This window comes from Triturus cristatus, chromosome 3_2 (assembly GCF_964204655.1).
Source record: "Triturus cristatus chromosome 3_2, aTriCri1.1, whole genome shotgun sequence".
NCBI classification, from domain to species: Eukaryota; Metazoa; Chordata; class Amphibia; order Caudata; family Salamandridae; genus Triturus; species Triturus cristatus.
The window spans coordinates 533,193,393-533,207,418 of record NC_140584.1 but is presented as its reverse complement, the minus strand read 5'-3'; the positions used below and the strand labels follow the sequence as shown (position 1 = coordinate 533,207,418).

Genomic DNA, 14,026 nt, shown 5'->3' with positions numbered 1-14,026 from the left:
AGCAATCACACTCGATGCAGGAAAGGTTTCTGATCATGTTCATTAGAATGATATGTTTAGACCTCTGAAATGGCACGATTTTGGTCTCCAAATTTTAAAATATATTAGTTTGCTGTACTCCTCTCCTAATGCCTCTATTTTCAATTACATAGAGGTAGTTGGCAAGGTTGTCCATTATCCCCTTCATTAATTATTTTATCTCTAAAACCTTTCTTTAAAAATATGCATTGATCTATAATCTTTTCAGAGTATAAAAACTGCTTATGTGGATGATATTTTATTATTTGTATCTGATCCAGTTTGTAGAATCCCTGAATTCTTTCACTTACTGACAGAATATTCAGTTGTCTCTGGATACATACTTTGGGCCTAATTGCGATGTCGTTCGGAGTTGCCTCTGACCGACACCGGTATGCGAATTGAACTGCCTGACCTTAGGTCATAGATTGCTCACCTTATCGGAAAAATGGTCATTATCATTTTTATCATGGTGGGTCAGACTGGACAGCATCAAAATGATGAGGTTGCTGATTATTGATTTATATCTATCTATGCTCCCAGTGGACCCTCCTCAGAATTGTTTTTAATCTATCTAATTGTATGTTAGTAAAGTTTTTCATGGAACAACAAAAGAGCACGTAAATCTTTTAATAAACTTCATCAACCTAAGTTCCTGGGTTTAGTTAACTATCCAAATTTCTTCATATATCATTCAGCCTTCACCCTCATACAGATCTGGACATATATGTCTGAGAATGTTCTCCCATTTGGCACAGATTAGAGCAATACATAATAACTTCTTTCTGTATTAGAAATATAGCACTTCTTTCAAAATCCCCTAAAATATTCTTGTCACCCACTATTACTTAGTCTGTTTCTTTTGCCAAGTCCCCTCTTTCACGCCCATATATAGAGTGTGTGTTCATTTGTAAAAGGATCACACCAAAAAAATGGACTGTGTGAAAACCACTCACCGGGTCTTCGGTAATTGAAGGACTGCAAGATGGCGAGCCAAAGTGGCCTCAAGGTGAGAGGCGCCAGAGGTGTCATCCATCTGGACGTCAAGGATGGACTGGGTCCGATATCTAAGATAACGACGGAGAGGACGTGTCAGTTTCTCTTGCAATTTTAAAGAACATGACAAAAACCTTATATGATGGATCAAACATACCTGAATATCGAGAATGATCCAATAACTCAGAGCGTATGTAGCTAATTTAAGGAGTTGAGTGGCAGTCAGTGCAGTGTTGACGCATCAAACTGAAAAAAGAAATGAATCCTAAATGTGTAGTTCATTGCGGGTATGTATTTTAACAAAACCAAACGGGACTAATGACATGGTGTACCTGGATGTCCGTTTGTGTCTGGAACGATCACGGCAGAGCGTACCAATAAATGTCAAGCGCAGCGTGTCTGTTAGATTTCAAGGCATCATGTGGTCTCTACATGGAGAGAAAAGAAAACCTTGATCACGATCTAAAATTACAGAAGGATTCGGGGATGCTGCTAAGTTGAGCAAACGAGCTCGCGTTCACATACCTGAGGACATCTGGCCGTTGGCAGGATTCGATGATCTGTGCCGAAAACCAAAGAAAACGCTCTTGGTTAAATATAGCACTACGTGAGAGAACGGACGTGCATGCTGGCGTCCAGCAGCTAAAACTGTCTGAAAAATGGGAGTCACAAGAAGAAAGACTTCCCGGTTATGGATACAGAAATAATCGGAATTGTTGATGTTTGGTGCATAGGTGTGGTATTGATGCACTAACGATTCAAGTAACAATATAATTACATCAAATGAAAATCATAATGAGGCAACCCTTAATGGCTGCATCTACTCATAGTTAATTAATACATACAAAAAATGAAGCATTCTAAGCTTAGGTAATAACACTTAGGAAATGTTGGTGTACTTATCTAAGGTATAAGCTATGTATACAATTATAGAGACAAACCCTAAATTTGTAGAAATACAAAAATTACATATGTGCAAAAAGAGTTATGCAAACAAATTAACCATTTGTAAACAGAGTATGCTGGATGAACAGACACACTGCGCTTGACATTTATTGCTACGCTCTGCCTTGATCGTTCCAGACACAAACGGACATCCAGGTACACCATGACATTAGTTCCGTTTGGTTTTATTAAAATATACCCGCAATGAACTGCACATTTAGGATTTATTTATTTTTTCAGTTTGATGCGTTACCACTGCACTGACTGCCACTCAACTCTTTAAATTAGCTACATATGCTGTGAATTATTAGATCATTCTCGATATTCAGGTATGCTTGATCCACCATATAAGTTTTTTGTGATGTTCTTTAAATTGCGGGAGAAACTGACACGTCCTCCCCTGTCATTATCTTAGATACCAGACCAAATCCATCCTTGACGTCCAGATGGATGACACCTCTGGTGCCTCTCACCTTTAGGCTACTTTGGCTCGCCACCTTGGAGTCCTTCAATTATTAAGACCTGGTGAGTGGTTTTCACAAAGTCCAATTTTTTGACATGATCCTTTTACATATGAACACACACTCATACAGAATTTCCCTGCAGGCTGTCCTACCCATCATCCGGTCCTGATGAAGACCCATTTCTGACTTCCTCAACTCATGCTGTTTGTCAGGGTTGAAACGCCGACGGTTTTCTGTCCATCAATGCCTTAAGATGCCCTTCTAGCACAGAAATTATATAATTCAATTATTAAGCTAAGGGCCATTGTGTTTTTGAATTCTAAATTGGACCTTGTTTTCTATGCTTTCATTGTAAATATATGTACAGTATTATGTTACCCTTGTGTTTAAATACACAAATCTCGTCACTTTGTCACTATACTCACTATGTCACTATAATCACGCTCACATGCGCCGTTTTTATCAATTGAATTACCGGACAGCCTTTTTCCCCTTGTTTTCGTCATGGTAATTCTTGACCCGCTTTTTGAATAATTGAAAATATATGGTAAAATACCGCCTTGTTTGAGGATAATATACACTATTTTTCTTTCTTTGTGTGTGTTCATCCGTTCTGTACTTCAATCATTTTTCTAAATATATAAAACCACAAAGAAATTGTCTCACCCGACAGAACCAAATGTTGTTTATAGTGCATATGCCCAGGTTCTGAGGGATACCGTGTTACCCCATTGCTTTGCATACATACATAGATAGAGCTTCTCCCATTTGGTATAATAAAAATATTAAATTAAAGAATAGAATACTTTTTTGGAAATAATGGGTACACAATGGGATCATAACAATAAATTAACTTTTCTTAGATGAGGGGTTTGTTTCTTTTTTTGAAACTCAAAATACTTATAATTCATCCCCAACTGATAATTTCAAATTTGAGCAACTTAAAGATATACTGACACATTCTATCGCCTAATTGCAATCTCTTGATCAATCCTTAGATACTGCTTCTTCTCTTACTTTCTCCAATGCAGTGCAAGCTTCTTATGTTTACAAACACCTCAATACACTTCCTGTTGATAGATCAAAAACTAAGGTTGAGTTACAATGGGAAACTAATTTTCATCACATCTTTTCACTTCACATATGGAATAGGAGATGGACAAAAATGAATTCCACATCTTGCTTTGCAAGTACTACTCAAATCTTGTACTTCTTTTATAAAATATTGTTTCTCACCCCTATTTCACTTTTAAGTCAACAAATTCTAATTAAGCCAAATGCTGGTCATGTAAGGTGGAGAACAGTGACCTTTTTCATATGTTTTTTTGACTGTCCCTAGGTTTACTTATGTGGTTACAAATTTGGGACAAGATTACGGATATATGTTCTATTCCATTTCCATTTCAGAATAAACATATTTTTCTAGTAGGGTTCCTCTGAAATTTGGCACAGCAATGACATGGTAGGAAGATTTGTTGAGTTACTAATTGCTATTGCATTATAAATCATTTCATCTAGTTGGAAAGATACTAGCAATGTTATTTTTAGAAGATGGTGGAAAATGTTATGTCATACTCATCGATTAGATAGAGCATGTATACATTCCACTCAACAATTAATTAAAAGAGATCTGTTTTGGTCATCATTTTCCTCATTTCTATCCTGACAACATGTAAATATCAATCATACAAGTACAACGTTCAAAACTCCTTGATGTTACTTATTTCTTTAATGACTGTTGAACGATCTATTTGAAGTTTTATAATTACAGTTTGACTCCCCTCTTGAGTAGGCCAAGAACATTTTCCTTCTCCCCCTTTTCTCTTCTTTCCTCGATCTTCCTCTTCTATCCTTCTTTAAAATATATAAAATGCTATTGATCTTTTCCATATTTTGTATATGTTGAAATGCCTTCTGTTATATTGATTTACATATTTTTCTACCTCACTATGTTTTTCTTTTTATTGTACTCACACTAGAATATGTTATTACATGCTCTTATATATTGTACTCCATTTATCATTCAATAAAACATTCTTAAGCTAAAAGAAAAGAATTGTATGTGTATGCCTAGCCACGTCCACGCATTCCTAATAGGAATGTGATCTACTGAAGTAAAGAGACTGTCTGTGCTAATGGGTGGCTTTTCAGTGGAGTTTAACCATGTATCCATGGTCCAACAAATACATGCTGCAACCCGATCCTGTAGAAACCCACAGTCAATGGTCAAGTGGAATTGCCACCAGGAATTACTTGTTAGCTTTGTTCGCACTTTCTTTTCTCTCTTGGCAGCCTTTGGTAAGCACTGTCATACTGTGTTATACATTATTTCTTTAGCGGATCATGGTCTGTATGTAATTTGTAACAAGAGTACTTATCTAGCCTCTAAACGGCCTAACTGACTAGTCACGTTATATGTAATGAAGATCACAATAACACCCGAGAGCAGTGAACATATAAAAAGCTTGATTTTTATTTGGAGAACCAGCATTCCTTTTCACACACATTCCAAATGTTTGTGTTGAACACAATTTATGTCTCGCTGTAGCTCTGTATTTGTGGGTCTTAAACTGGAATCCACCTTCTGCCTTAAAGAATTTACCTTAGTTGCATGCTTGTCTTTTACCTTTTGTGCTACTTTCTGTGGAACTGCAGCCAGCCTGTTCATTTTTTAGGCTACTTTATGTCGAACTGCAGCCAGCGTGTTCATTTTTGGTTAGATCCTTTATTGAATTCAGGAATTTCTAATTTTCTTTACAAGTTCTACGTATTTACCTGAGAGTGAATTCATTATTCTGCCTGTTCCTTTGAAGTTCCTCCTCACACCAGCATGAGTTTCCCATTTTCACAGCCTTCAAGTTATATTACATATTTTAAACATGTCGTAACTGGCATGAACCACAATCTTGAGTCAGTGAATGCAATGTTAAGGTTCTACAGTGGAAGTGGCATGAGAAAAGTTTCTTTCACTATTCAGCTGCCAACTTCATGCATAATATTTGCTAATCTTTGTGGACTTCCTTTCTTCTTTTTCAGTGGCATTGCTATAAGTATGGTTTCTGTTAGATCTGTCAGTCTTATGATGGTCTTCCCCCCAAACTTTTTGCCGTCCTCCTCCATTTTTGCTGATCTAATTTTTGCTCACCTTAGGGCTCTGCATACTTTATCACTGCTAACCAGTGCTTAAAATGTGTGTGCTTTCGCCCTTAAACATGGTGAAATTGGCTTACCCCAAAATGGCATATTTAATTTACTTATAAGCCCCTAGTGAAGTTGTACTGCATGTACCCAGGGCCAGCAAATTGAATGGTACTAGTGGGCCTGCGGCACATATTGTACCATTCACTTAAGTAGCCCTTTAAACATGCCTCAGACTTGCCATTGCAGCCTGCATTTGCAGTTTTTTAACTGCCATTTCGACCTGACAAAATAAACTTTTTGCCAGACCCTAATCTTCCTTTTTAATACACATCAGTCATCCCTAGGGTAGGCCCTGGACAGACCAGGGTGCAGTGCATTTAAATAGTAGGACATACACTTTTAAGTTTTATATGTCCTGGTAGTTAAAAACACTTAAATGTATTTTTCACTACTGCAAAGCCTGCCTCTCCCATAGAATAACATTTGAGTTACATTCTTACATGTAATAAGCTGTCATTTCCAAATGGGAGCAGGTAACCAGTTCATGTTTGGTGTATTTGGAATTGTAAGAAAAAATCATAACTTATGGTGAAGTTGGATTTTAATTTACAATTTTGAAAATGACACTATTAGAAAGTTGCCATTTTCCAGCCTTAGCCATTTAGTGCCTGTTACCTGTCTCTGGGTTACATGAATGAGTGTAGCTGACAGTTGGGCTTTGTGTATTACTCCTAGACTGCTGCACACAAAATAGAGAGCTTAGGTGTGTCTGGATGGTCCAGCCCAGTCATGATGGGAGGGCGGAGCTGGGCCCAGCCCACATTACACTTCAATAGGGTGTGTCATGCCTCCACACAAAGGGCTGCATATTCCCTGTAGTTAGTCTCAAGCCATGGCAGGAAAGTCAGGGTGCCAGGGGAATTCAAAGGGAATTTCTAGAAGCTTCTCCCACCTTGTAGAGGAAGGGCACGAGGTATAAATATAACCTCAGACATCAACTCTTCAGGACAATGGTGGACCTTTTTGTGGTGTTTTCAATGTGTTACTGTTTGAAGTGTTGCACAAATACTTTACACATTGTCTCCGAGTTAAGTCTGACTGCTCTGTGCCACCCTACCCGAGGGCTGAGCTCTGGTTAATTTAGGTTGGCTTGTGATTTAGGTTAGCTTGTGACTTCACGCTGAGAAGAATTGTGGTTGCTGATGAGAAAGGTTTCACCCCCCTCAAACAGTAACCCAATTTCTTACAGTTTCCAAAAGACAAGCTTGCGTCAATTTCTAAATGTTTGCTTTGGTCAATCACCTTATTGAACCAAAGACCACAACTAACTGTGGGCATTTGTATAGGAGATGTTTTGTAATAGTGTGTTCTTGTGAACAGAATTTTGCAGTGAGTTCAGTGCGTGAAGACACAGATCTAGGGTGGGTACACATTATACTTTTACTAGGAGATCAATTGTAGATATATTGGACATGGCCAGGATTAACCATCACTAAATACCTTAGCATTAGTTAGGTGTGTGATTTGGGGATTTCTACGCTCTCTTGTGGAATTTTCAATGTTCTCACTGCAAATAGGCAGGAATATATTCATAATCCACTAAAATCTACCAAAACATACTTAAAACAGTTATGTTTATCACTTAAAATCTTCCTCTCCAGCTGCTGGATTTTTGTGAGTTTTGCTGTAAATATATATTTGCACAATGAAACTGCTGTGCCTTAGCCTTTGGGTTAAAACAAAAAAGAATTCACTTTCATTTCCAGTACTTTGTGGGATTAATACTTTCTTCATTGGAACTGCAAATTCAGTCTGTTGCTGCTGCTTTTTTGCATAAGTACCAATATTGTTGGATGTCCATTTCTTTGTGACAGAAATTTTCACTTCTGCGTTATCAAACAATGAAATATAAGTAGGACGTTTGGAGTGGTTGCAGACTACATATTTCAGCAAAGAATGTTTCTCAAAGTACTCTATTATTATTTTAAATCAGAAAGATGAATACATAAGGGTAAATATGATTCACATTAAGTTTTTATAGACATGACTTCATCAAAGCGCAGTATAATACAGTATATAACTTGTGTTAAACTAATCTATGTCTTGCAATACTGTTGTTTGACTTTCCATACCATCACTTATTCATGTATTGTCAGTGGCCAAGAAATTATGAACAACTGCTCCTGTGATGGCAATTAACCAATGAATCACACATAGATTCCCCTCTTAAGTTTTTATCTTGTTCTGTAGTTTTAGTTGTGGCTCCAAAGCTGGTGACGGACAATGTGAATATGATGAACAATATTTCAAATGGACTTAAGGAAGCTTTGGGAAAGGCACTCAAATACACTGTCCAGGTTCAAATTAACAACAATTTAATTGTAAGTACTATCTGACATATTTGTTGTGTTTCGTTGAATTGCTATTTATTTATATTATTTTATTTTTATTTTTATCTATTGAAACACATAAACAGACAATGAAATAAAATATTGGAGGAAATTATTAAAGGAACGTTATGGTTAATCTGATTAATTATACAATGCCCCCTATATATTTCGATTTTAAGGTTTGTTATGATTACCATTCAAAATATAAAAGCTACTGATATTCACCAGTTATAGTGAGCTACACAATGGTCTCTCCCCCAATGGAAAGCTCATAATCTCACACAGAATGCCACAGATGACATCACAAGTTGCATAATCGGTGACATGACTAATGATACCACATATCACACCACCATTTAAGCCATTAAACTCCTTGGTATTCCCCAGTATTTTGGAAGCAGTACATAGCCTTCAACCCGGCATGCGGGTCATGGATCTTAGCTGCCCCTAGCAAACTCTGGGAGCAAAACCAGGCCTTTCACCAGACACAGTATTTTCCTTGCAAATTATTTCCTGAACAAGGCTTTCAGCCTTTTTTGCACTCACTCCTCCTCCTCCAAGAACCCACTGGCAATGCCCAGCAGCCTGTGAGTGTTGGGCCATGCCTTTTACCTTACCTCCCACTGGGAAACGTCTTTGACCTTTCTTCCTGGGCCCACTTATCACTTGGACAGCCCTTCACCATGCTGAGACTGTCAGATGCCCATTTTTCTTCACTTGATGTAGAGCTGGCCGGATGAAGCCTGAATAACTGACATATATATTAAGGCCCCAGTTGTCTGCTGCGCTGATCTACCACCAACCACATAAATCAAACCTGGTTAAAATGTATACAAATGATGTGGGGTGAGGGAAGGCCCATTGTTCATGGATTACACTCCCAGTCCCAAGGATTGGGAGATGGATTAAGTAATCTGAATGGTCGTGGGCAGGCCAGGATGATAGGATATGGCATGACCCATATTTTTTAATCCTCTCTCTGATCATGACCAGGGGAGGGGTCTCTGCCTGCAGGAGTTTGGGTGTCTCTGCCTTGGGGCCAGGTCAGGGAGCCAAGCAATGGTGCCCTTAGTATTACCTGTTAAATCTTTTTGGGGTACACTAACTCGCAAATCAATTATTTATTGTAACCTTAAATGAGAAGGGTAGCCATACATATGCCAGGTTCATGTACTCAAACCTAGCAAAGAATCTCAAATGGGTGAAGCCCTATCTTTATGCCAAATTTGATGTCCACCTGTTTTTGTGAAGCACAACTCATGGTATCCCTGCTATAACCTTTATCCACCTTGGCCAATCTAAAAACCTTTCATGATTACGTTTTGGTATATGAATGCTTTGCGCTGTGTAACAGGTAACAATACAAAGAGCACTTTCTCTATGATCAAATCAACTTAACCTCTACTAAGGAGCCGCTGACAATCTCTGTAATGTATATGACAAATTACTTTGGGATTATTAAACGAACTGTAGTGTAGTTCCTATAGTACCCCTGCAGGACCTGCGCTTTTGGACAATATACACTGTGGGGCTGGTGGTAGACTGATTCTGTGCACCCCCACCGCGTATGTTGGCCTTGTTTGCATTAGCTAGCTCTCAGTGCCACTAGAATCTCTTTTATCAGAGAGATTAGTTTTTGGCAACCTCAGAACACAACAATCCCTGATTCCTCAAACTCGTGGAAACAATATACTACTTTTCACCCAGTCACTTGTGCTTGCTCATTTGGTCTCAGAGAGATACACTGAAGAAACAGTCGAGCATGTTTACAATAGGAATTTATTGCACCGTTGTTCTCTTGTGTAAAATATATATGCTGCTACAACTGTTACAGAGTAGCAGAGATATAGGATCAGCAGTACAGTGAATAAAAAGGAATAGTACAGTTCTACCATTTTGCAATAGTCATGAACATATACATGAATATAAAATACATTTATAAAATAAAGCAAATATTCCTTAGATGCCTGTCTAGATGTACCTAAGTGTACCTAGCATGTGAGTAGGTGTGAAAGAGCTAATAAGCCTAAGAGCCAAGAATCTCGCTAGGATTTAGTCGAACCCCTTTACCTGAATAATGAGAGTGTGGGACCTGGTCCTGGTCTCGAGTTGGACACCCTGCAAGGGATGTTTAGACCACTGTCAGCTGGAGCGACTGCATGCAGGAGCCTCAGCGTCACCGGTCAGTGTGTCGGCCTTGAAGTCTCGGTTCCCTCCAACTACTGATAGCAAGAGGTGCTGTATTGATACAGTCCTTGTGCGTGTGTTAGCCATTGTTTAGTATGAGGATGACGTATGGGATTAAACCTTGTGCGTAGATAGGAGAGGTGAAGTATACCCCCTGTGTAGTGTCCTCATAAATTATTCATATGTGCTAAGGATGAAGTCTTAGCATTATTGATTGGGAAAAACCCTCCCTCTGCATGGAACTAGGTGAAAGGTTTAGTCCATAAAAGGCATCAATCCTTATAAGGTATTCTGGCTCGTTCATGTGAAATGTAGAGGAGATGATGTAGGGAAAGGGTACTATGTTCCCTGGACCTATATTAGAGTACCGATATGAAACATAACAGAACCTACAGAACACTTTCAAAACAAAAGTATATGTTTATAGAACGTGTTATGCAGGTTGGGTTGGGGTAGAAAGGCATATGCAAAATGCTTGCCGAAAGACGGCCCTAAATTTGCAAGATAAAACCAATGGAAATAATTACAGAAAACATGGCATGGACACTGATTCCAATGACTTTTTGTGATTCGATGGAAATCCCTTTAGCCGATTTTGAAATATTCACAAAAGAAAAATGTACAAATTACTGCCAGTTTGACTTCCTGTTTGGATTGTAAACTGAAATTCAGCTTTCCTCTTGGGTTAGATAACCGCAAATGCAGACACATAGGTTTTCATTGCTGAATTGCAGATCATAAGTACACACAGTGGTGAAAGCAGTTTTGCTCAGTGTGGTGGCACGATAGTCACAAACCAAAGGCAGAAGGCAGTCACGGGTCTCTGCGGTGCTGACAGGCCCCCACCCCACAGGGACCCCCATTTCGTCTAAAGCCTATGGATATCATTGAGGTATGTACGTTCAGCGGGCCCCTCATCACATTCTGTAGGTGGACCCCATCATTTTGCGTTACTCCACTGAAGGCAGCAAGACATACTTCTGAAGAGTATAGTGATAGGTGAAACGCCCCCAAGTCACACAACGTTTCAATATTTGGCAGTCTCAAATGTATGAATACTGGCCTTTTAAACTTTTTGTCTAAATAAAATTGAAAATTAGAAAAATAAAATAGGGCCCTGGAAGGGCCAAAATACTTATACTTCCTGACAAGGCTTACAGGCTGGGGAGCCAGAAAGCCCTGTTTCTAAAGCTTACTCCCTTCTTCCTTCCTTGCCACAAAATGTCAGAAGAGGTTCAAAACAGTAGGGCTGCTGCCCTCCTTCTCTATGGCCTGACCAGTACCAGGGGATGATGGTTAAGAACAGGCCCAGGTAAAATTAAAGTTACACTGGCATAATTTGGGGACTCTGGGGAATTTGAAGAACATTCTCCCTAGTCTGGCACAGGAACAAAGGTATGGGCCTACACATAGAGGATGTTCCCAGACCAGTTACACAGACTTGCCCGTGGCCCAGGCCTCATTGTGTGCATCCTCAAATTTCAACGCACCCCTACTTCCTAGAGGAATGAAGAACCTCCATATTAGACTGGCAGAAGACTGATGTATCCCAGCATTTAACTATTTAGCGAGAGGTACCAGGTCCCCATCAACTGCTCAGTGGCGAAGTATGCTTGGTCGCATGCTGCCTGTCAAAGAGGAGCCTCTTGGTGATATTGGAAGGGCAAGAGGACAGATAGAGTCATATTTATGTATTTTGTTATGTTTCTTTGTAAGTCGCAAACTTACATTTAAATCAGAAAATGCTGTACATAGCATCAGTGAGGTACTATATTTTAAGTTGTTTACATATTTGGTGGATATAGCACTTTAGAATTTGATAAAATGTTTCAATATTTGAGTCTAGTTGACAAAGACTACTGGCTCATGAGAGCCCTATGATTTACAGGTACATATTTATATATAGAGCGAGGGTTGTTATCCATTGTTTGTCTCTTGTTGCAGCAAATGTTTGTCTTGTGCAATTTTGAAGATTTGGATTTAGTCAATGGAATGAATGAATGGCCGACACTAGAAGTTTTAGTGAAGTGCAAAGCTTAGAAGGTGAAGGCAGCACTGCTCAGTTTAGGTGCTGTTAGAAGATTGTGATTGGCAGTTTCAAGGATACAGGTTGGTGTGTAACGTGATGGAGTGTCAGAAAAATAAACGAAGGCCAGGTTAATTCTTGATTTGAAAACAAGAGAGGTGATGTACAGTGAGAACATGTTTGGACGAGTAACCAACCTTGTGGGACACTCACTGGGTATCGGGGGGCTCCAGATATCATTGAGTCCCAGGCGACCATAAATGAGATGTTGGAGAAGTAGGCCATTTACACCTAGTGAGTAAAGAGCGGAGAGGTCTACGAGAAAGAGCATTGAAGAAATATGATTGTGTTGGCCAGTTGTGTAAAAGTTAGATACAAGACTTCTATCAATATTTTGCGTAATTGAGAGTGTGAAAGTTTGATTGCAGGAAGTTGAGTAGGTTATATAAGGAGAGTAAGAGTGTGAGGCAATTGAAAACGAATAACATTTATATTTTGGGGAAAAAAATGGAAAGTTGACATAGTGGTCAAATGTTGGCCCGCAAATAGGGGTTGGTATTAGTTTCTTTTAGGAGGGGGTAAAGGACTGCCAATTTGAAGAATAAGCGATGGGTGCCACTGTGAGGGCGTCAGGCAAAACAGAGTGTTGGACATATGTATTAGAGCCTGGAAAATGGGTGATGGCAGAACAGCAAATAGTGTAGTAACGGTATCCGAAATGTAGTGAATTTTGAGAAGTATCTAGCAAATTAATTTGTTGGTAAGAATGGGATGTTGAAGGGTGATCATAGAGAAGAAAGCTGGATGTTGATGGTGAGTGCACGTCAATGAAGTCGGGGTTCAAGAGAGGTGATGAGCATTTGGAGGTATGAACATAGAATTAGGGCATATATAATGACTTTAGAACTTGTTTCTATTCCTTTAGGTTAGTCTTGATTTTACATCATTTTATTAATAGTGAACACATTTTTTTTTCTGAGTCCTGATGCTTGGTATTATTTAATGATTGTAGATCTGTGGTAGTGAGGTTGAAAGTGCCCAATGGACAGCATGCATCTTGATATAGTCTCAATGTGGGGGAGAGCCACTATCTATCAAGGTCTTTGTATTATCCTTTGACTGGGAAAGTATTCAGCAAACTCGTCATTGCTGTTAACTTTTCCTATTTAACAAAGTATACTTTCTAGTAACATCCAGTAGGCATCCCCGTTACTCCAGGCACAGGCGGCTATTGGTCAATGATGGAAGGTAAACATTATTGGAAATGGAGCCAATAAGCTGTCGTCAGAGGTGCTTTAGATCAGGACTCACTGTATGCTTCTTTGATAGATGAACGAGTGGCAATAAGCAGGTTTCTAAGGGAGAAAGTGGCCGTGAGTTACAACAAGCATAGGATGCTACAGAATGAGTTTTGAGACCGAATCGGGAAGGGTCTCTCCCATCAGTTAACGGATAATCGTGCCAAGACACTGATAAAAGTTATTAAAGGGGAGTATGGTATATTATACAAGCACCCTCAAGCTATTGCTGAACAATTTTCTATCTTCTATCAAAAGCTATACTCACAAAAGGCGGTGCTGGACATGACAGGCATGCAGAATTATTTAAAGGGGAACAAACTGCCGTTTTTGAGGGAGGAAGATTCAGCCTTACTAGAACAGGAGATTACGCTTGAGGAAATCGGGGAAGCAATACTGGGGTTACCATTGGGGAAAGTGGACGGGGAAGACTCTTTTCCAGCTGAGTTTTATAAGGCCTGTAAGAGTTTGGTGGTCCCGTTATTGAGGGAGGTAATTCAGCTAATAGGACGAAGTGGCCGGGCTCCTGACTCATGGAATATCACTAATATTGTTTTAATC

The 14,026-nt window shown here is 39.2% G+C and overlaps 1 protein-coding gene across 5 annotated transcripts in view; it reads left to right on the top strand.

The window, feature by feature from the left end:
• KIAA1549L (KIAA1549 like) overlaps positions 1-14,026 on the top strand; it is a 667,839-nt gene that overhangs the window by 233,125 nt on the left and 420,688 nt on the right. For all 5 annotated transcript variants that reach the window (XM_085648235.1, XM_085648236.1, XM_085648234.1 and 2 more), the window contains one exon: positions 7,815-7,945. In XM_085648235.1, coding sequence (XP_085504361.1) covers positions 7,815-7,945 — 131 coding nt within the window. The remainder of the gene's footprint in view (positions 1-7,814; positions 7,946-14,026) is intronic.